This window comes from Manis javanica, chromosome 5, assembly GCF_040802235.1.
Source record: "Manis javanica isolate MJ-LG chromosome 5, MJ_LKY, whole genome shotgun sequence".
NCBI classification, from domain to species: domain Eukaryota; kingdom Metazoa; phylum Chordata; class Mammalia; order Pholidota; family Manidae; genus Manis; species Manis javanica.
Window position 1 is genome coordinate 48,724,867 of NC_133160.1, and position 24,823 is coordinate 48,749,689.

The following is a 24,823-nucleotide window of genomic DNA, read 5'->3' on the forward strand; positions in this document are numbered from 1 at the left end:
CCATTTTGAATTTACTTTAGTGTATGGGGTTAGACAGTGATCCAGTTTCATTCCCTTACATGTAGCTGTCCAGTATTGCCAGCACCATCTGTTGAAGAGACTGTCGTCTTGTCATTTCCCCATTGTATGTCCATGGCCCCTTTATCGAATATTACTTGACCATATATGTTTGGGTTAATGTTTGGAGTCTCTATTCTGTTGCACTGGTCTGTGGCTCTGTTTTTGTGCCAGTACCAAATTGTCTTGATTACTGTGGCTTTGTAGTAGAGCTTGAAGTTGGGGAGTGAGATCCTCCCCACTTTATTCTTCCTTCTCAGGTTTGCTTTAGCTTTTCAGAGTCTTTGGTGTTTCTATATGAATTTTTGAACTATTTGTTCCAGTTCATTGAAGAAAGCTGTTGGTAATTTGATAGGCACTGCATCGAATCTGTATATTGCTTTGGGCAGGATGGCCATTTTGATGATATTAATTCTTCCAAGCCAAAAGCACGGGATGAGTTTCCATTTGTTAGTGACCTCTTTAATTTCTCTTAAGAGTGTCTTGTTGTTTTCAGGGTATAGGTCTTTCACCTCTTAGGTTTATTCCTAGGTATTTTATTCTTTGATGCAATTGTGAATGGAATTGTTTCCTGATTTCTTTCTGTTGGCTCATTGTTAGTGTATAGGAAAGCCACAGATTTCTGTGTGTTAATTTTGTATCCTGCAACTTTGATGAATTCCGATATTAGCTCTAGTAGTTTCAGAGTGGAGTCTTCAGGGTTTTTTATGTACAATATCATGTCATCTGCAAATAGTGATAGTTAAACTTCTTCTTTACCAATCTGGATTCCTTGTATTTCTTTCTTTTGTCTGATTGCCATGGCTAGGGCCTCCAGTACTATGTTAAAAAAAAGTGGGGAGAGTGGGCATCCCTGTCTTGTTCCCGATCTCAGAGGAAAAGCTTTCAGCTTCTCGTTGTTCAGTATGATGTTGGCTGTGGGTTTATCATATATGGCCTTTATTATGTTGAGGAACTTGCCCTCTTTACCCATTTTGTTGAGAGTTTTTATCATGAATGGATGTTGAATTTTATTGAATGCTTTTTCAGCATCTATGAAGATGATCATGTGGTTTTTGTCTTTCTTTTTGTTTATGTGGTGGATGATGTTGATGGATTTTCGAATGTTGTACCATCCTTGCATCCCTGGGATGAATCCCACTTGGTCATGGTGTACGATCCTTTTGATGTATTCTTGAATTCGGTTTGCTAATATTTTGTTGAGTATTTTTGCATCTACATTCATCAGGGATATTGGTCTGTAGTTTTCTTTTTTGGTGGGATCTTTGCCTGGTTTTGGTAGTAGGGTGATGCTGGCTTCATAGAATGAGTTTGGGAGTATTCCCTCTTCTTCTTTTTTTTGGAAAACTTTAAGGAGAATGGGTATTATGTCTTCTCTGTATGTCTGATAAAATTTCGAGGTAAATCCATCTGGCCTGGGGTTTTTATTCTTTGGTAGTTTTTTGATTACTGCTTCAATTTCGTTGCTGGTAATTGGTCTGTTTAGATTTTCTGTTTCCTTCTGGGTCAGTCTTGGAAAGCTGTATTTTTCTAGGAAGTTGTCCATTTCTCCTAGGTTTCCCATCTTGTTAGCATATAGGTTTTCATAGTACTCTCTAATAATTCTTTGTATTTCTGTGGGGTCCGTCGTGATTTTTCTTTTCTCGTTTCTGATTCTGTTGATTTGTATTGACTCTCTTTTCCTCTTAATAAGTCTAGCTAGAGGCTTATCTATTTTATTTATTTTCTCGAGGAACCAGCTCTTGGTCTCATTGATTTTTGCTATTGTTTTATTCTTCTCAATTTTGTTTATTTCTTCTCTGATCTTTATTATGTCCCTCCTTCTGCTGACCTTAGGCCTCATTTGTTCTTTTTCCAACTTCGATAATTGTGACATTAGACCATTCATTTGGGTTTGTTCTTCCTTCTTTAAATATGCCTGGATTGCTATTTACTTTCCTCTTAAGACTGCTTTTGCTGTATCCCACAGTAGTTGGGGCTTTGTGTTGTTGTTGTCGTTTGTTTCCATATATTGCTGGATCTCCATTTTGATTTGGTCATTGATCCATTGACTATTTAGGAGCGTGTTGTTAAGACTCCATGTGTTTGTGAGCATTTTTGCTTTCTTTGTACAGTTTATTTCTAGTTTTATGCCTTTGTGGTCTGAAAAGTTGGTTGGTAGGATTTCAATCTTTTGGAATTTATTGAGGCTCTTTTTGTGGCCTAGTATGTGGTCTGTTCTGGAGAATGTTCCATGTGCACTTGAGAAGAATGTGTATCCTGTTGCTTTTGGATGTAGAGTTCTGTAGATGTCTATTAGGTCCATCTGTTCTAGTGTGTTGTTCAGTGCCTCTGTGTCCTTACTTATTTTCTGTCTGGTGGATCTGTCCTTTGGAGTGAGTGGTGTGTTGAAGTCTCCCAGAATGAATGCATTGATTCTATTTCCTTCTTTAATTCTGTTAGTATTTGTTTCACATATGTTGGTGCTCCTGTATTGGGTACATATATATTTATAATGGTTATATCCTCTTGTTGGACTGAGCCCTTTGTCATTATGTAATGTCCTTCTTTATCTTTTGTCACTTTTTTTATTTTGAAGTCTATTTTGTCTGAGACTAGTATTGCAACACCTGCTTTTTTCTCTCTGTTGTTTGCATGAAATGTTTTTCCATCCCTTGACTTTAAGTCTGTGCATGTCTTTGGGTTTGAGGTGAGTCTCTTATAAGCAGCATTTGGATGGGTCTTGCTTTTTTATCCATTCTATTACTCTGTGTCTTTTGATTGGTGCACTCAGTCCATTTATATTTAGGGTGATTATTGCCATTGCAGGCTTTAATTTTGTGGTTACCAAAGGTTCAAGGTTAGCTTCTTTATACTATCTTACTGTCTAACTTAACTCGCTTATTCAGCTATTATAAACACAGTCTGATGATTCTTTATTTCTCTACCTTCTTATTCCTCCTCCTCCCTTCTTCATATGTTGCATGTTTTGTTCTGTGCTCTTTTTTGGAGTGTTCCCATCTAGAGCAGTCCCTGTAAGATGCCCTGTAGAGGTGGTTTGATGGAGGCAAATTCCCTCAACTTTTGCTTGTCTGGGAATCGTTTAATCCCTCCTTCATATTTAAAAGATAATCGTGCTGGATACAGTAATCTTGGTTCGAGGCCTTTCGCATTTCATTGCATTAAGTATATCATGCCATTCTCTTCTGGCCTTTAGGGTTTCTGTTGAGAAGTCTGATGATAGCCTGATGTGTTTTCCTTTGTAGGTGACCTTTTTTCTCTCTCTGGCTGCCTTTAATACTCTGTCCTTGTCCTTGGTCTTTGCCATTTTAATTATTATGTGTCTTGGTGTTGTCCTCTTTGGGTCCCTTCTGTTGGGAGTTCTATGTGCTTCTGTGGTCTGAGCAACTATTTCTTTCCCCAGTTTGGGGGAGTTTTCAGCAATTATTTCTTCAAAGACACTTTCTGTCCCTTTTTCTCTTTCTTCTTCTTCTGGTACCCCTATAATGCAGATATTGTTCCGTTTCAATTGGTCACTCAGTTCTCTTAAGATTCTTTCATTCCTGGAGATCCTCTTATCTCTCTCTGCATCAGCTTCTCTGAGTTCCTGTTCTCTGTTTTCTAGTCCATTAATGGTCTATCGCATCTCGTCCATTCTGTTTTGAAGTCCTTCCAGAGCTTGTTTTGTTTCTGTATTCTCCCTCCTTAGTTCTTGCATATTTCTCTGCAAGTTCATCAGCATGGTTATGACTTTTGTTTTGAATTCTTTTTCAGGAAGACTGGTTAAATCTAACTCCCCAGGTTCCTTCTCAGGGGAAGATGTAGCAGATGTTGAAGCTGTCTGGGTCAGTCTTGTCTGGATCAAATTTTTTTGCCTTTTCATGTTGATAGGTGCAATGGTGAGCTATTGACTTTCTGTCAGCTGGGAGGGCCAAGGCTTTCCACTAGCTCCTGGCCTTTCTTTACTGGGACAACTGCGACCCCTAGTGGCTTGTGTTGGGCAATTGTGTGTAGACTGGATCTCTGTATCTTGCCTGGCCGGTATGGAGAAAGCTCCCTTGCTGTGGGCGTGACCAGCCTCAGGCTGCTGCTCTGCTATGGCGGGGCCCAGGATAGGTAATGGACAGGGAGGGGGCTGTTTGGCTGTTTAACTCCATGAGGGGTCTCAGAGCTGTTGCCCAGGGGGTTAGTTCTCCTGGGGTTCCCTGGAATGTCCAGCTGCTGGACTGTGACCCGGGAAGCTTCCGTCCAGCTGTGGCGTCCCTGTCCCTTTAAGACTTTCAAAAAGCACTCGCTTTTCTTTGTCACAGGGGTGCCGGCTTCGGGACCTGCTCGAAGGTCTTGCTGCCCCATTTCCCTAGTTTCCAGCACTCCATGCATGCACTGTGTCTGCACTCTGGTGCGGATGGCTAGGGCTGGGTGTTTAGCAATCCTGGGCTCCCTTTCCCTCCCTGCTCCGACTCCTCTCCTCCCGCCGGGAGCTGGGGTGAGGGGCGCTCGGGTCCTGCTGGGCCAGGGCTTGTATCTTACCCCTTTCACCAGGCACTGGGTTCTTGCAGGTATGGATGTAGTCTGGCTGTTGTCCTGTATCTTCTGGTCTCTCTTTTAGGATTAGTTGTATTTGTTGTATTTTCAAAAATATATATGTTTTTGGGAGGAGATTCCCACTGTCCTACTCACGCCGCCATCTTGGCTCTGCCCTATGCATTTGTATCTTATGATGGAGCAGGTGGTCCACTCATGGCTATACAGAACTGTTCATGGCCATCAAATAAAGCACATATAAGAATGTTCACAACAGCTTTATCTGTATTAATTAAAAATTGGAAACAACCCAAAGGCCCATAGAACATTTGAACAGATCAGTAATTTGTGATTTATTCACACAATGGAATGCTATAGCACAGAATGAAGGCCTTCCTGCTACATGCTATGTGGATGAATCTCACAGACTTAATACTGGAAGAAAGAAGCCAGAGTCAATGGTTTTAATTATATAGAAGTTCACGTATAGGCAAAGCTAATCTATGGTGCTAGAAGACATTTGAACTTTTTTTCTGAGTTTTTATTGGGAAGAACCATGAGAAAACCTTCTGGGAGACTGGAAATGTTCCATTCTTGATCTGGGTGGCAGTTAGACAGATTTCTGTTTCTATGTATAGACAGAGATGAATATGAAAAATGCTATTGAACTGTACACTTAAAATAGGTGCCTTGTACAGTAGTAAGTTCCACCTGAATAAGAAGTTACAAAAAGAAATATGAGTTCCCTGATAAAGAGGTCCTGCTTCATGGGAAAGAGAGCATGGGTATGTTCTCACATGTCGGCTTACCTACTTTTCCAAAGGGGAGGATATCAAACAGAATCATGCCAGTTTTTTTAAGGCACTATTATTTGAGCATTTTGAGAAAAGAACTCAACTGGTAAGAGACAACTTTCTAATCTTGACTCTGAAATCAGACCAGGGGCCTTTGCTCCTAGTTAGTTATTGTGTACAGCTTTCAGGTTGTGCCCTTGTTTAGCAGGTGTAACAGCTTCCACCTCAGTATAGAAGCAAAATAAATTTGCACATTTCCAAGAAAAACAAAGGAAATTAGTTTCTACCCTCAAATCTACTAAATAAAAGCATTTGTAGGAACCACACACAGTTCAATGAGCTAGAATTTAAAAACAGACTCAGCCTGCCAGCATTCCAAGTTGCCAATAATAGCAGTGGTCACCTGGGGCAGCGGAAATAACATGGTAATGATATTTTGAGAGGTTCCTGGAATCAAAACACAGGTCAGATTTTTCCCCTTTCCTTTTGTTTGCAAGAGAAAATTAGTTATTCTCATAGGGACTGGGGATAGTTATTTTCTCAGACTGTAATATCCAAGCAGAGTCTATTTCTTCCCACATCTAGCCTGAAACTAATAGAGTGAAAAATCATTTTGGGTTATTTTGGGTTATTAATTTTAAGCCAAGAGTCGGGGCATATTCAGCTCTTTGAAATAGGGAGAACACAGGACTCAGGGGACAGATCTAGGTAAAAACTGAAACACCTATTATTTAGTGATTGGTAGAGAGATCTATTGTAGGGTAAGAGAATATACATACAGCAAGTAGTAAAGTTAACAGAACAAAGTCATTTTGATATTTATCTTATCATACTAAACAGAGAATAACAGCAGTTTTGTACAGTTTAGAATATGATATGAATCTTTAAATGCGTGGATGTTTTTAAAGAGGTATCCAGAAAAGTCAGCTACTAGAAATGAATAAGGACATATACTTGCTGACTTTAAAGCCTTTTTGTAGTTTTGTTACTGTGTATCAGAAAACAAATTAAGAGTAAAATAAAATATTTTTGTGACTTCCTGATACTACACAATGAAGGACTGCTCATCTTTCACTGATTTATGCCTTAGTGATTTATTTATGACTTCATGATTTATGAGAAATTCAAGTCTTCAACACAGTATAGCTAGGCATTTTAACTATGGCTATTGAGAGATGGCCAGGATGAACTTGTAAAAAAGCCTAAATTGTAGAATTAAAAAAAATAAATACATTTGTGTTTAGATTTAGCTAATGAACTAAATTTAGAAAGCACTGGCTAGCTGAAGTCCTTGGGGGCTTGTTTAATAAACAGATAAAAATAATTTATGATTAGCAAAGCTGTTCCTGATAACCAACTCTGGTCATATACATCAAGTTTGATTAGTCATGCTATTCATTTTTTTACAACCTACCCTTTTATGGATACTGTAAAGATAAGAAGGTCACAAATTCAGAGTTCCTCTCAAGACAAAAGGATTTGATAGTTTTGGCACTAAAAAGGCCACCGTAGGTTTCAAGTTTTGAAACTTCCCCTCCTCCCTATACTAATTAAGTTTATAAAGTAAAAATAGACATAGTGACCAATTCTTACTAGTATCATGAAAATGTTGTGCTAAGTACAAAAATAAAGTTCTCAGTATATTGTCAGCGAAAGACACAAAGCCATTTAAAACTACCTAGGCTTTTCTGACTCTCAAGACTAAATCAGTTGCTATCCATGTTTATTTATTTTTTTAGCATTTATCAACTGGTATTGTAATTTCCAAATTATTTACCTGTTCCTTTTAGTCGACTAAGCTCTAAGAGGGCAAGAACTGTATTTATATACCCCCATTGCATCATACGTAAGTATATGTTTAATTATACTTTAATGTTATATATTAATACTTCAATATATTCAAGTATAATTATATATATATGACTGCATACAGACACACATACAGACATACATATATATAGCTTGCACTCATCAATAAGTGTAATAAGTTACTTAGATATGAATTGTCTCCCACTAGATGCTCAGTTTCAGGTCTGTAATGTTTGCCTTTTGTCTCCTTCACTAGTCACCTAATATATATTGGTTGAATAGAATGCCCAACCTATTCTAATAGAATGCTGGCAAACTCAAATAATTTGGTAAATTAATGAATCCAATTCCTAAAGCAGACAAAACTTTTCTTCTTCCCTGAGATGACTGGCTGTTCATAGACCTCCCAGAAGGTAACAATCAAAGGTGGACAAAGGAACAGAATCCTTAAAACTTGCAAAGTTAATATGGGACCCTTGAGCATTAGACATTAATACTTAGGGGGTTAACTCTACCCCACCCCTGAACTGGCTTCCAAACATTAGACATTCCTTGACTGAAGAATGTTATCTTCATTTCCTTTGTTAGCAATATTTAGAATTATAAAGAATATAAAGAGGGATGGAAGAACACCTACTATTTTGTCTTTCAGATCAGCTGAATCTATACAGGAAACCAACATGAAAGGTCTACCTTTAGGTCCCCTATACAGATTCTAAATTGAAAAGGTAGCAGACAAAAGAACATCAACAAATTATACAACTTAAATTATTTTGACTGAAAATCTATCACATCATAAAAATAATGTTTCTAAATTCAGAAATTACCATTACCGAGTGGTTGTTAAAATAACTATTAAAAAGAGAGCTATCTCATTGGTGACTTTAACTTAAAATCCTTCACTGAACTAAAAAATAGACTATGTATGTAAACAAGAAAGAAAAGAGTTTAACTGAGCTATAAATAATACCCCTACACCCACTTAAAATGTGAACATATTTAGTAACTTCACAAAAACAACTGAAACCTTAATTTCACATGTGACAATTTCTAGAGGCTTTTAATAAGTGGAGCTCTGCTGAAGAGCTCTAGTTCACTAGCCGCCTCCTGTCTAAACTGTCTGCCTCCTTCCGTGTCTTGGAGCTGCCCCCTGGGCCTTCTGGATTCCCTCACAGAGGGGTTTCCCCCACTTCACCAGGCCAGTCCCAGGCCTGGAAGGCTCCTTCTCCTGGGCTGCTGACTGGCCAGAGAGGAAGTAGGGTACTGACCTGAGCTCATTAGAGAGGATTACTGTTTCACTTCCATACAAAACTAAATGTTGACTGCTAATACAATTTTCCACCCCTCCCTGAATCACCAGCACTCCTAAAGAGAGAGATTTGGAAATTCACACTTGTAAACGTGAGTATAACCATGAAGACAAGACAATACAGTCAAAGACTACAGGATGCTTTACTTTTGATTCTTGGCACTGTAAGCCTAAATTTGTATTGTGGGGCCCTTACATAGGTTTCCAGTGTGTGTTTAAAAAGGAAGAGAAACAGAGAAGTATACAGGGAATGTATGGTCTGGACAGCTGTAGAAAAGCACCTCAGGAGGAATTCCACTTGTAAAATTCTTCTTGAGACCTCTAATCACTCAGCTCTTCCCAGGAGAGGTACTACAACCTCAGGTCCTCCAGCAACTATCCCCTGGCCTCTATCACTCATAGGCCTCTGCTCTGGTCAAGCAGAATTCTATGCCTTCTGGGTCTTTTCTCTCCCTAGCCCCTAAGCCAAGAGGTTCTGCATCCCTCCTGTCACTTATGTAGAAATACTACTTCCTTCAAAAGCCCACTATTTACAATTTATCTTCTCTGAGAAGCTTTTTTATAGTAGGCCAAAAATGATCAAATATCAGCAGTCTTAAAAAGGTTCGACTTAGTATTTACATAGAAACTCAAGACATACTCTTAAATTAGTATTTCTTTTTGTCAGTGTCTTCTTTGGGACAGTTATTTAGACACTTTCCAGTGACGGTTAAGCTCTCTAAAACCTATCAAAAGTTTCTCCCAAACTGATTGAAGGGTTTAGTGCTTTTTCTAAATGTTGATATTATAAAAAACAAAAAACCCAAAATACTATATTGTATAACTGAAATAAAGAATTTAAGAACAGTTCTAAAAATGTAGTAATAAAGGAGAGCTTAGGTTGAATAAAAGAATCTTGAACTTACCTTCTTCTGTAGGATTAAACCCACAGATGTCACAAATGCAACGAACCCACTTATTCATCTCCTCCTCACTTTCTGCTACCAAGTAGAAAATTCGGTCAATAGTGTTGATATCAAAAATGTAGCTGTTTTCAAACTCTTTTTTGTTAAATGTTAATCCAGCATCAACTTGCTGACATAAATTTAAATCAATAATACGGATAGGCTTCTTGGCGTGATCATTTTTATAATATTCCAAGACATCTGGATCTCCAGTTAAACGGCCACTGCGTAACACAAACCATCTCCTCTTCCATGCCTGGGAACAAAACAAAAATATACATCAAGTATTCATTTCAGAGAACTTTTTTAAGAAGCTGCACATTTATCAAACCATTTTTACAAATATATGGCTTGGAGAAAGTCACATACAATGTTTTCTGTTTCCATAGAATAATATCCACTCCAGCAAAGTTTTTTGATGTCTCAATTAATAATGTATATATACACATATAGATACATGTTTGTTATTTTCTATTCGATCTTCTAATTGAAGATATTGGCTGATATTAATATACATTACCCTGATCTGTAACATCAAGTCAACAAATGGAGGAAGATTAGTTTTCACTAAATACAAAAAAGCAGTGGTTTCAACAAATGACACTGGGAAAACTGGATATCCACACGCAAAAGAATGAAGTTAGACTCTTACCTTACATAATAAAAAAATTAATTCAAAATGTATCAATGACCTAAATATAAGAGCTAGAACTATGAAACTCCTAGAAGAATATATAGAGAAAAGCTTCATGACAGACTTGGCAATGATTTCTTGGATATGACACAAAGAAAAGGGAAAAAGAAAAAACAGGTGAGTTGAACTACATCAAAACTCAAAATTTACACATTGAAGGACACAACAGAAAGGAAAATGCAACTTATAGAATGGGAGAAGATATTTTCAAATTTATTTAATGAAAGATTAATGTCCAGAATATATAAGAAATACCTGCAACTCAATATAAACAACCTAATTTAAAAATGGGTAAAGACTTCAAAGATGCATAAATGGCTAATAAGCACATGAAAATACGCTTAACCTAACTATTATGGAAATGCAAATCACAGCCACCAAAGATATCACTTCATTCACATTAGAATGGCTATTAAGAATAAAGCAGAAAGTAACAAGTGTTGGGTAGGAGGTGGAGAAATTGGTACTGTTGGGCATTGCTGGTGGGAATGTAACATGAAGTAACTGCTGTGGAAAATGGCATGGCAGTTTCTTGAAAAATTCTAGTTGTGTGCATATATTCAAAAGAATAGAAAGCAAGGTCTCAAACAGGTATTTGTACACTTCTGTTCATAGCAGATTATTCACAACAATTAAAAGGCAGAAACAACCCAAGTGTCCATTTTAACAAAGACAGAAACAAAACGTGGTGTACACATACAATGGAATACTATTTAGCCTTAATGGGGAAGAAAATTCTGACACATACTACAATATAGATGAATCTAGAGACATTACACTAAGTGAAATAAGCTAGTTACAAAAGGACAAAAATTATGATTCCACTTATATGAGGTAGCTACAGTAATCAAATTGTAAGAGACAAAAAGCAAAATGGTTGTCAGAGGCGGCAGGGAGAGGGAATAGGGAGCTAGTGTTTAATGGGTAGAGTTTCAGTTTGGGAAGATGAGAAAGTTATATATACATGGATGGTAGTCATAGCTATACAACAATGTGAGTAATGCCACTGAACTGCACACTCAAAAATGACCAAATCAGTAAGTTTTGTTATAGATATCTTACCATAATTTTTTAAAGCCATGTTTTTTCATGCCTTAATATCATGATAAAAAGAATACACATAAAAGTGCTTCTCCAGAAGACTCCATACTTTAAGCTATAGGTTTCTCTCCCTCGCTCTTTTTATTTTTTTTGGTGTTAGGGCAAGGAGCAGGAAGCGTAGAGGTTAGAGGCTTCGGGGTTTCTTACCTGGAAAGTAAGCAAAAAAATGGACTGCGTCTTTCTTCTGGCCAAATTGTTCAAAGACTACACAGGTTAGATTTGTATTCTTCAGTTTGGAATACAACTTTTTTGGTCTTTCTCCTGTTCCCAACAAAAATATATTGGCAATCTGGGTCTGCATTCATCATGTATTCCCTCCACACAGGTTGGTGAATTTTGAGTTTGATACTATGCCTAAAAAAGCCTAAAATTCTTTTACTATTACTCTCCCTAAAATCTATACTGATCAAATAATAAAAGCTGAAGCAAATGACTCTAACAGTCAGCTTTAGTAGTCTTTAAATGCAACATTTCTCCCAGAAACAAAATCCAGTCTTACCTATCTTTGAAAGTCTTACTCAGCTGCTGTTAGCTAGATTGAAAGGAGACCTATTTTAGCAAGCCTCAGTCACCTACTAGGATTCAGTCTCTCCTCTGGACTGCATGTGAAAAGAATTGGACATTCCAGGAGTGGAGGTGTTACATAGAAAGATAAGACATGATCAGCCGGGCAAGGCGATAAGGTTCAAGGAAAAACTGCCCAAATTCTGTCGAGGTAGGGGGTCCCCTGTGAAGCCAACAAAGGCTTTACAGGGATATAACTTACTTGCCTATCAGGACCAGACCGAACTGGCCCAAACCTGATCGCACTGTGGAACAAAAGGACTGCCCCAAACACGCTTCATCATGGGAAAGGACACACGCACTGAGAGGGAGGGTATATAGATGGGCCCATCAATCAAATAACCCCACCTTGTCAGTCAAAGAGGGGCCTCCTCACCAGTGGGCAATACATAGGCCTCCTGCCTAATGGATGAGGTCTTCGTCTACCATTACTCTGGCCTGCTCCTCCCTTGGAGTGTACTCAAGTAAAACTTTCTCTCTGCTTCGCTATTGTGTCTCTGTCTTTCAGTTCTTTGCTGTGGCAGGAGCAAGGACCGAGGAGAACAAACTCAACCCATAACAGAAGGGCTGAGAAGCATGATGGTTCATGAGCCCAGTGGAATAAGATATTCTTAACAGCCACTATGCATTTCTGTTCATTTGGGGATCATGATGGACCAACAGTCACAACATCTCAATCCTTTAGTTCTGGGAAAAGTATAACTAGACAAAAGTATGTCCCCTCTAGTGGTTACTTGGGGTAATGACTTAAAATTATGGAATTTTCAGAAATTTTATTCATAATAGTGTATCAGTTTGATGTTCTACATACAGTCTAATCAGACCAAGAAAACTCATGATGTTGGTACCATTACACAGGCCAATTTCCCCAAAATATCATTTGTTTCTTCATTAGCATATAGATCTCAATTCTACTAAATCTATAATCACCAAAAACAATACTAGTATAATATGATAGTATGTCAGTATTTTTTGTTTTACAAAATTTGACATATTTAACAGAAAAGGCATTGTAGTGTCAACTAAAAACAGCTTCATTTTATCCTGAAAAACACTTGTGAGCAGAAAGATAAACTAAAATCCACAATATACCTCTTCCAATAGATGTTTAACCTTAGCCTCCATCATGACCAAATTTTATAATAAATTTGACATTAATCATGACTAGTAGGTTCACTGATGGGTGGTGCTACGAAGCACTAACAATGGTTGGGGGCAGAGAGAGAGAAAATGAAAACTAAAGGGTCTTAGTGGTCCATAAACCAGCTCATTTGTTTTTCAATAACTTGGATAACTGTACTGACAACTGAGTTAACTTGGGTGATAACTTTAGTTTAACATTCTATTAGATTCTTTAAATTGTACCCATTTAAGAAAATTTAGATATAATAAGAAGTAAATTAATGAATTAATCAGTCAATAAGTTATTGATTGTATTGTAAACCATGTAAGAATTCATGATTTCTATTATGATTAGCACACATAATGTAGTGGGGGGGACACGGGGAAGGTATATACAGAGAAGACAAGTAGTGACTCTGTAACATCTTACTACACTGATGGACAGTGACTATAATGGGTTATGTGGTGGGGACTTGATAATGGGGGGAGTCTAGTAACCATAATGTTGCTCATGTAATTGTATATTAATGATAACAAACAAAAAAAAAGAATTCATGATTTCTTTTCTCAAGGAGAATATGAAGAAACTAGTTACTATACATGAAAATATTTGAGAATATACCAACCCTGACAAAATATCTGAACTACTGCTAAAGAAACAGGCATTCCTACATGGGAAAACTTATGCAATCCTTCAATAAGATTAGTAGAAAAATCACAAAGTCCTAAACTTATTATGTAGTTCTTTAATTTCATCAAGATTTTAAATAAACTAAGTCTGACTGCAGCTCAAAGGAAGAAAATAAATGATTGGTGTCCAAAAGGAAAAGGCAGTGTGGAGTTTCTATGAATGTTTCAGATGACATTCAAAGGTCATAAAGTGTTAAATTCAGATGAATTTAGCAATGGTTTTTGGCTTTTAAACCTCCATTCAGTTAATACGTAAGACATTCATTTACTTCAAAATAAAGCATCACCTCTTCATGAAATTATGCCTTTCTGGATACTTCCCTATTAAGCAGGAGGCTTGAAAAAGTAACAAAGAAGTAAAGAAAAAAGAAAATATAGCACTATGTCATTTATCCAGGGCCAACAAGGAATTAGATCTTTTAGTAAGTGATTTCTCCAGATAGAGAAGGTTCAGTCTTTAAATACACAAATGACTTTTTAAAACTTTATTATCTTGCATGGGACTCTTTCTAAAATGCCTTGCTACATAATTCATTGAACATAATTTATCTCTTCCCCAGTGACTCAGACTAAGTAGTACAGGAATCAATTTCTATACAGCCCCTGAGTGAAGCTCTCAAAGGCTGTTCAATTGTATGGAAGGTCATTTGTCCTTACACTAAGCAGTACCATTCTGCTGCGCTTGTGCAGTTCATCTAAAATACAGTTTTGTTTTTTCTCTCTTAAGTTTTATCAATTGTCACTTCTCTCTTCCAGTTAGTGGTTTATAGGATACAAAACTGTTTCCAGTCTCAGAGACTTTGCACATGCTGCTTCCTAAATCCAGTGTGTTCTTTTTATTTGACAGGACTACTCTGACTTTCAGGCCTTTCCTTCCTTCCCTGACCACCCTCAACCCAACCACCTCAATGTAAAGCAGGGCATAGTTTTAAGAACCTATGAAGTGCTTCTTGTAATTTTGCAGATCAATTTTTCTTTGTATATATTTATCTAGAATCTAACTCCCTAAGCAGACTGTAAAGTCCAAGAAGATAGTGACCATGTCTGTTTTATTTGCTATTATATACTCAGTGCATAGCACAGTGCCTGGTACCTACTTGTACAATAAATAGGCTTCCCCTAAGACTAAAGTTGTAAAATTTGTGAGATTAGTTACACAGGTCACAGTGAACTTCACAGTCAAAGTGAAGGCACCCTTTCAAAACCTCTTCTACCTGAGAAAAAGAGCTCCAATACTGAATATATACATAATAAAAAACACATAATTTAAGACAGATGTACCAAAACAAATGCACAAAACACCTTGGGAAAATGACAAAAAGGGAAAAGAAAAGAACATGTCCTTTGCTATAACTTATGTGCCACTACTTGGTCTGGTTAATTGTGGCTTCCCCATCCATTTCTTTTGCTTCCCTATTGAAATGATATTATTAAAATTTTAAAAGCCCTTGGAAACTAAAATAAATAGCTAAGAAATGAATGAGCAATGAATTGAGGTGCACTAGATAGACAGTGTTAGTGATTTCAGAGGCTGAGTATACTACATAAGCGATGAGCTCTTACAGTAGGAAGTTATAGCACCGAAACACAGAATTTAGCCAAGCAGCACCTACTACTTCTTTTTTTATTTTTAACACGGTCCAAATGTGAATGTTTGTATCAATCACAAAATGAGTCACTCTCATTGAATCTGGCACACATTAAAATGGAAAACAAAAGCCATTACATAAACTGCACACTTTAATAAGGCAGATACAAAGGTTCTCTGGATTATGGTACAAAGCACAATTTAGCCACAGAAAAGCTTGATTCTCGACAAGAGAACTGACATCATCAGCACCCTTGCTAATCACAGCACAAAAGCTTCTCTATGTTTTATGAGAGCACAGAATGGACCCACATAAATCAGTCTTTGTTATCTGAAAATATCTGGGATTCTTAAAGTTTGCCCTATTTTTATCCTTGCTGCCTTGGTAGCCCCAGAGAAAGCTGTACATTGCCTCAACAATCCTGCAGTTAGTTCATTGCATTAAAAGACAAAATGGAAGTTTTCTAGAAGCCTTCAAAACAAAACACTCAAACCAATTTTAAACAAAATTCTGTGAAATCACTTTAACTACTGGACTTCCACTATGAGCAGGTTTGCCTGAGAGGACCTATGCAAAAATGTATTTTGTTGTCATTTTCTACGTGCACTAATCACTTCAGTTTTAAGTTCAGTAAATGGTTTAATAGTAGTCTTCCTCATCAGGTCTGAATTTTGAAGTGGCTTAAAAGCATCATACTCTAATACTAGTGTTTCGTCTCAGGGTTTCAAGATTAACTTTGGCTTCTACATTAATATCAAAAGAGAACAGCCTGTATAATTCATGGAACTCCATGGAATTATATTTAGATCAGACTGCCAAACTAAATACCCACAATGCCTAGAGTATTTGCATTGCCATTTACCCATTCCCTATGTCCAGTGACTGCCTACAGCCTACAGGATGAAGCGCAATCCCTCAGGCAGGGCACATGGGGCCTTCCAAGCCTCTCCTATCTAGCCTTATTTCTTCCTCTCTGCCAACCACCCACACCGGACATACTTGCAGTTACCTTAACTCTCTGCTTCTGTCCTGTCCATGACCCTGACATATCCTGTCCCTCGGCACATAATCCATCCCCTGGATGCAGCTCACACCTCAAGTGAGTTTCCTGAGGTCTGCAGTCACATCTTTTCACCTTTCCTTTCTTTTCCTATTGCCTGGTGCCAAGGAAGTACTCGGCCAAAGTTAGTCATACATGCCAATCAAAGAAAGGAAGGATAAAATACGGAAGTCCCCCCACTATCTTCCATCATCACGGGGGCACCGACAGGACCACCATCTGCTTGGCCCATGAGCACTTGGATGACAAGGACCAACAGGCATAAGTGTATGAACCATAAACTAATTTGTTTTCCAAACTTCACAAAGTTATGAGAGGTTTTTTAAAACTCTATTTTAAAGAAACTGTTTTTTTTAACCTTTATTTTTATTTTGCTATCATTACTGTACAATTACATGAACAACATTATGGTTACTAAACTCCCCCTATTATCAAGTCCCCACCACATATGCCATTAGAGTCACTGTTCATCAGCTAAGTAAGATGCCACAGAATCATTACTTGTCTTCTCTGGGTTACACTGCCTTCCCCATGTCCACCCTGCTACATTATATGTGCTAATCATAATGACCCTTTTTCCTCTTATCCCTGCCTTCCCACCCATCCTCCCCAGTCTCTTTCCCTATGGTAACTGTCAGTCCATTCTTGGGTTCTGGGAGTCTGCTGCTGTTTTGTTCCTTCAATTTTTTTCTTTGTTCTTATACACCACAGATGAGTGAAATAATTTGATACTTGTCTTTCTCCGCCTGGCTTATTTTACTGAGCATAATACCCTCTAGCTCCATCCATGTTGTTGCAAATGGTAGGATTTGTTCTCTTCTTATGGCTGAAAAAGATCCCATTGTCTATATGTAACACATCTTCCTTATCCATTCATCTACTGATGGACATGAAGGTTGTTTCCATTTCTTGGCTATTGTAAATAGTGCTGCGATAAACATAGGGGTATATATGTCTTTCTCAAACTGCTGCTGCATTCTTAGGGTAAATTCCTAGGAGTGGAATTCATGGGTCAAATGGTATTTCTATTTTTAGTTTTTAGAGGAACCTCCATACTGTTTTCCACAATGGTTGAACTAGTTTACATTCCCACCAGCAGTGTAGAAGGGTTCCCCTTTCTCCACATCCTCACCAACATTTGTTGTTGTTTGTTTTTTCGATATTGACCATCCTAACTGGTGTGAGGTGATATCTTGTGGTTTTAATTTGCATTTCTCTGATGATTAGCGATGTGGAGCATCTTTTCATGTGCCTGTTGGCCATATGAATTTCTTCTTTGGAGGAGTGTCTGTTCAGCTCCTCTGCACATTTTTTAATTGGCTTATTTGTTTTTGTTTGTTGAAGTGCATGAGCTCTTTATATAATTTGGATGTCAACCCCTTATCAGATATGTCATTTATGAATATATTCCCAATACTGTAGGATGTCTTTTTGTTCTACTGATGGTGTCCTTTGCTGTAATTTTTACTTTTTAATTTGCTTTTAAATTTGATATAGTCCAACTTGTTCATTTTTGCTTTCGTTTCCCTTGCCTGGGGAGATACGTTCATGAAGAAGTTGCTCATGTTTATGTCCAACAGATTTTTGCCTTTGTTTTTTTCTAAGAGTTTTATGGTTTCATGACTTACATTCAGGATTTTGAACCATTTTGAGTTTACTTTTGTGTATGGGATAAGACAATAATTCAGTTTCATTCTCTTACATGTAGTTGTCCAGTTTTGCCAACACCAGCTGTTGAAAAGGCTGTCATTTCCCCATTGTATGTCCATGGCTCCTTTATCGTATATGATTTGACCATATATGCTTGGGTTTATATCTGGGCTCTCTCATCTGTTCCATTGGTCTCTGGGTCTGTTCTTGTGCCAGTACCGAATTGTCTTGATTACTGTGGTTTTGTAGAAGAGCTTGAAGTCAGGGAGCATAATTCCCCTCATTTTATTCTTCCTTCTCAGAATTGCTTTGGCTATTCAGGGTCTTTTGTCGTTCCATATGAATTTTAGAACTATTTGCTCTAGCTCATTGAAGAATGCTGTTGGTATTTTGATAGGGATTGCATTGAATCTGTAGATTGCTTTAGGCACAATGGCTATTTTGACAATATTGATTCTTCCTATGCATGAGCATGGGATGTTTTTCCATTTATTGGTTTCTTCTTTAATTTCTCTCATGGGTGTCTTGTAGTTTTCAGGGTATAGGTCTTTCACTTCCTTGGTTAACTTTATTCCTAGGTATTTTATTCTTTTTGATGCAATTGTGAATGGAATTGTTTTCCTGATTTCTCTTTCTGCTAGTTTATCGTTAGTGTATAGGAATGCAACTGATTTCTGTGTATTAATTTTGTATCCTGCAACTTTGCCAAATTCAGATATTAGATCTAGTAGTTTTTGGAGTGGATTCTTTAGGGTTTTTTATGTACAATATCATGTCATCTGCAAACAGGGACAGTTTCTTCCTTACCAATCTGGATGCCTTTTATTTCTTTGTATTGTCTGATTGCCATGCCTAGGACGTCCAGAACTATGCTGAATAAAAGTGAGGAGAGTGGGCATCCTTGTCTTGTTCCCGATCTTAAAGAAAAAATTTTAAGCTTCTCACTGTTATGTTTGATGTTGGCTGTGGGTTTTTCATATATGGCCTTTATTATGTTGAGGTACTTGCCCTCTGTCCCCATTTTGTTGGGAGTTTTTATCATGAGTGGATGTTGAATTTTGTCAAATGCTTTATCAGCATCTATGGAGCAGATGATGTGGTTTATGTCCTTCTTTTTGTTGATGTAGTGGATGATGTTGATGCATTTTCGAAGGGGTACCATCCTTGCATCCCTGGGATGAATCCCACTTGATAATGATGGATGATCTTTTTGATGTATTTTTAAATTTGGTTTGCTAATATTTTATTGTGTATTTTTGCATCTATGTTCATCAGGAATATTGGTCTGTGTTGGCAGCCGCGCTCAGAAAATAGCGCCCAATGCAGGGCAGCCGGAAGGCCCCGAACTTCCTAATGACAAATCATCCCACACCACTAAACTACATGCTAATTGCGCCTTGGCATAAGGACCAATGAGACCCACCAAATGGTTATGCTAATAAGGCATATGGAGCCGCACCAACCAGGTCAGAGCATGAGAACTATATAAGCAAGCCTCTCCTTCCCCTCTGGGTCCTGCCCAACTCATTTGTTTCACAAAGAGCTGAAGAATAAAGCTTTCTGCAGAAGAATCCTGCTGTTGTTGCGTGCTGTTCTTGCCGGCGAGGACGGGGCACGCGACAAGTGGTGCCGAAACCCGGGAACCAGAACATCACCGGCACAGGGAGGACCCTTCAGACATCTGGAGAGGATTCAGAACTGCAGGTTAGAAGAAAGCCCGGAGGGGTAAGTTCCGAGAGGCCCCTGCTTTTTAGGATGATGGTTGATGGTTCTCTGTAAATAAGGAGGCACCATGGGGAATGCACCGTCATTAGTCACAGCGCTGCAGACAGCTCTCAAAGAGCGAAACTTGAAGGTCTCCAGCAAAGTCTTAGGATCTTTTGTGAAGGAGATAGACCGTGTGGCCCCCTGGTTCATTTGTTCAGGGTCCCTCTCAATCCCGAGCTGGGACAAACTGGGGAAAGATCTTGATAGAGAGGAGGAGGAGGGTAGCCTGAGGGGAGGCACCAGGCCCCTCTGGAAACTGATTAGAGCTTGTCTGCAAGATGAGAGATGTGAAAAGGTAATAAAAGAAGGTCAGAGAGCATTGACAGATATCCAAGAGAGCATGTCAGAAACGGAACGGGAAACAGAGAGCGCGCGCGGCCGAAAAAAGGCCACAAAAACGAAGGTAAAGAAACCTCAGAGTGAGGGAGAAAGCCCGCCTAGGGCAAAAGTGAAAGAGCCCCGAGAAGCGAGTGACGATCGCCTCGGAGAAAATAGTAAATACCCCTGGAAAGAGTTGAGGGACCTCCAACTCTCCAATAGGGAATCTAAGGAGGAATTAACGTCCGCAGAGGAAGGGGAAGAGAATAAAACCGCAGAGTGCAGAAGTAAGGGAACCAGCAAAGTTGAAAAGCGGACCAAGGAAAAAATGAAAGCAGGGTGTCCCCCGACGCCCGTTGCCCCGCCACCTTACGTGAGTGGCGCACTCTCCTTTTGCCACCCAGATACTCTTCAGGCAATTAGACAAATGTTTCCTGTATTTGAGGATAATGGCGTACGCTCTCACCAGCCCCTGAGCCATAAACAAGTTAAGGAGTTAGCAGAATCCGTTCGGGCTTATGGAGTCAGTGCTAACTATACCATAGCACAAGTTGAGAGATTAACAGAGACAGCCATGACACCCGCAGACTGGCAATATGTAACTAAGGCATGCCTTTCTAGTATGGGGCAATACATAGAATGGAAGGCATTGTGGCATGATATCAGCATGACCCAGGCACGCGCAAACGCGGCCGAAGGACAGCCTGCGTGGTCATATGATATGCTGACGGGCCAAGGACAGTGGGTAGCCAACCAGACCGCCTTCCCCTTACAGGTATATGCACAAATAAACACGTGCGCCGCCAAGGCATGGAAAGCCCTCACCAACAAAGGAGAAGTATCAGGCAATTTGACAAAAATTATTCAGGGGCTGAGCGAGCCATTCTCTGACTTTGTCGCTCGTATGATGGAGGCCGCAGGCAGAATATTTGGAGATCAGGAACAAGCAATGCCCCTAGTGGAGCAATTAGTATTTGAACAATGTACCAAGGAATGCAGACAGGCGATAACACCCTGGAAACAAAAAGGGATACATGCCTGGTTGAAAGCCTGTAGAGAAATAGGAGGGCCACTCACCAATGCGGGCCTAGCCGCGGCCATATTACAGAGCCACAAACAAGCGAGGATCACTAACAGAAGTATCAAATGCTTTCAATGCGGGAAATTAGGACATATAAAGAGAGAGTGTAAGAGCCCAGCTTCAGAACAAACAACCCAAAAGACCCCTGGGTTGTGCCCTAAGTGTAAGAAAGGCAGGCATTGGGCCAATGAGTGCCGGTCTATTAAAGATATAGAAGGGAAACCCTTAGAACTGCCAAAAAACGCCCAGAGGGGCCCCCGTCACCAAGGCCCGCAAATATATGGGGCAACCAGCACGCAAGTGTCATTCGGGAACAACCAGGCCCCCCAAGGAGAGCCACTTCAAGTTCCGCGGGATTGGACATCCGTGCCACCACCAGAATAGTGTTGACTCCACAGATGGGAGTTCAGCCTATCCCTTCAGACTTTAAAGGCCCCCTACCACCAAATACCATTGGGTTACTCCTAGGGTGCTCTTCTGCTGCATTGAAAGGCCTGGTAGTTCATCCCGGAGTTATAGATCAAGATTATGAAGGACAGGTAAAAATCATGTGTTCGGCTCCCAGAGGAATCTATCCTATATCCCCGGGAGACCGCATAGCCCAGCTCTTAGTTTTACCTAGTCTCCACGCCAATTATCCTGCTACCAACACGGAGAGGGGAGAAAGGGGCTTCGGCTCCTCTGACTGGGATTCAGCCTTCATAGTATTAGATTTAGCAGACAGACCAAAATTAACTCTTCAAATAGAGGGAAAGAGCTTTGAGGGAATCCTAGACACTGGAGCAGATAAAAGTACTATCTCTGCAACCTGGTGGCCCTCCAAGTGGCCTGTGACCCAATCCTCACATTCATTACAAGGTTTAGGATATGAGTCAAGCCCTTCAATTAGTGCCAAACCATTGAAATGGCGAGCCCCTGAAGGACAAGAGGGTACAGTCACCCCTTATGTACTCCCTCTACCGGTCAATTTATGGGGGAGGGATGTCATGAGAGACTTAGGCCTCAAACTCATTAATGAATACTCCACCCCCGCCCAAGGCATGATGATAGACATGGGATACATCCCTAGCAAGGGGCTGGGGAAACACCAACAGGGACACATAGAGCCCATCCTGCCCAAAGTAAAGAATGACCGTCATGGCCTGGGTTTTTCATAGGGGCCATTGAAGATGCCATGCCCATACCTTGGCTCACAGAAGAGGCCGTATGGGTTCCTCAGTGGCCCCTATCCTCTGAAAAATTAGAAGCAGCTCATTGCTTAGTGCAAGAGCAGCTCCAAGTGGGACACCTAGAACCCTCTGTGTCCCCATGGAACACACCCATATTTGTAATCAGGAAAAAGTCAGGATCATGGAGGTTGCTTCATGATCTGAGAGCAGTAAATGCTCAAATGAGAATGCTTGGACCCGTACAACGGGGACTGCCACTCCTGCCTTACCCAAAGAATGGAAAGTGCTCATAATAGATATTAAAGATTGTTTCTTTTCTATACCTCTAAGCTCCAAGGACAGGGAAAGATTTGCTTTTACTTTGCCAGCTATTAACCATGAACAACCCGATGCCAGATTTCAGTGGAAGGTCCTCCCTCAAGGAATGGCAAATAGCCCCACCATATGTCAACTGTACGTTCAGCGAGCGCTAGACCCAATTCGTAAGACCTATCCCACGCTAAAGATCATCCATTACATGGATGACATCCTTCTTTGCTCCCCACAACCAGCGGAAATAGAAGAAGCATATATAGATCTCACTAGATCCCTAGAAAATTGGAGACTGAATATAGCAAGCGAGAAGGTCCAAAAATCTAGTGTTAGCAAATTCCTAAGAGCAACCATTTACACAGATGTAATTTGCCCCCAAAAGCTTGAGATAAGACATAATCAATTGCGAAATTTGAATGACTTCCAAAAACTCCTAGGGGATATTAATTGGTTGCGCCCATACTTAAAGATACCCACCACTGAATTGACTCCACTATTTAAAACCCTAGAAGGAGACCCACAACTAACGTCACCGCGCTCCCTCACACCTGAGGCATTACAAGCCATTCGCAAAGTAGAACAGGCTTTGATGACAGCACAATTAAATAGAGTGCAATCGAATGAACCCTTTGAGTTGTGTGTGCTTCCCACCCCGGAGCTGCCAACAGCAGTTTTATGGCAGCACGGCCCACTGATCTGGATCCATCCCCAAGCCTCTCAGGCTAAGACAATAGAGTACTATCCAGCAGCCGTGGCCAAACTTGCTTTGAGAAGAGTAAAAACCTCCATGACACATTTCGGAGAGGCTCCAGCTAAAATTATAACCCCTTACAGCGTAGAACAGATACAAGTATTATGTGCTATGAACAATGATTGGGCCATACTTGCTTACAGTTTCTCAGGAACCTTTGATAATCATTTCCCTAAACATCCCCTCATCAACTTCACCAAAAATCATCTCCTAGTATTTCCTCGGGTCACTAGCCTAACCCCGCTGCCTCATGGAAAAACAGTTTACACGGACAGGTCTAAGACAGGCACAGGTGCCTATGTCCATGATGGCAAAGTTGTGACAAAAGGCTACACGCCTGACACTCCACAAATAGTGGAATGTCGCATAGTCTTAGAAGTCCTACAAATCTTTCCTGAACCTTTAAATATTGTGTCTGACTCCTGTTATGTAGTTAATGCAGTCAAATCTCTAGAAGTGGCCGGGCTAATCAAAGCGTCCAGCCCAGTAGCCACTTTGTTCAAACAGATACAATCAGCACTACTTCATAGGCAATCTCCTTTGTATATAACTCATATCAGAGCACATTCAGGCCTTCCCGGGCCTATGACCCAAGGCAACCACCTGGCAGACCTCGCAACCAGAAATATAGCTTTTCCCCTGCTAGACCCTATCACCACAGCTTCAAAATTCCATACACAATTTCATGTCACTGCCGAAACACTGCGCAAGCGGTTTAGCATAACCAGGGCCGAAGCTAGGAACATTGTCCTTAGCTGCCAACATTGCTGCAGCTTCCTTCCCACACCTCATGTTGGGATCAATCCCAGAGGTATTAGGCCTTTACAAGTTTGGCAAATAGATGTGACGCATATTTCATCTTTTGGGAAACTGAAATATGTACATGTATCCGTGGATACTTGTTCAGGAGTCATCTTTGCCTCCCCATTGTCAGGAGAGAAAGCTTCCCATGTCATCCAGCACTGCCTTAAGGCTTGGAGCACATGGCGGTTACCACAGATTCTGAAAACAGACAATGGCCCAGCCTATACCTCTACAAAATTTGCTCAATTTTGTCATCACATGGAGATAAAACATATCACTGGCCTTCCCTACAACCCACAGGGTCAAGGGATTGTGGAACGCGTGAACCGCACGCTCAAATCCTATTTACTTAAACAAAAAGGGGGAATTGAAGATATACCCCCCACACCAAAAACTGCCATAGCCCTAGCACTTTTCACTATAAATTTTTTGAATCTGGATGCTCAAGGCCATACAGCAGCGGATCGCCATAATCAGTGGCCAAAAGACCCACAAGAACTAGTAAAATGGAAGGACGTGTTATCTAACCAATGGAAGGGCCCGGATCCAATCATAATCAGATCCAGGGGAGCTGTGTGTGTTTTCCCCCAGGGTGAAGAAAATCCCTTCTGGATCCCAGAGCGCCTAACGAGGAAAGTCCTAAACAAAGGAGATGACTTCGCTATACCTCCTGACCCTGCTCCTGACACTGGAGACCCCGACTCAGGGAGTATTGAGATGGGGAATCCTGTCTGC

At 39.9% G+C, this 24,823-nt stretch overlaps 1 protein-coding gene across 14 annotated transcripts in view; it reads right to left on the minus strand.

Annotated features, from left to right (window-relative positions):
* Positions 1-24,823, minus strand: part of GAB1 (GRB2 associated binding protein 1) — a 158,136-nt gene that overhangs the window by 36,142 nt on the left and 97,171 nt on the right. For 13 of the 14 annotated variants that reach the window (XR_012131554.1, XM_073236996.1, XM_073236998.1 and 10 more), the window contains one exon: positions 9,378-9,672. Coding sequence is in view for 13 of the 14 variants with exons in the window: in XM_073236996.1 (XP_073093097.1) it covers positions 9,378-9,672 (295 nt within the window). In the remaining variant the exon portion in view is untranslated. Of the gene's footprint in view, positions 1-9,377; positions 9,673-11,172; positions 11,359-24,823 lie in introns of all 14 variants that reach the window. The other variant, XM_073237001.1, reaches the window with a different exon arrangement.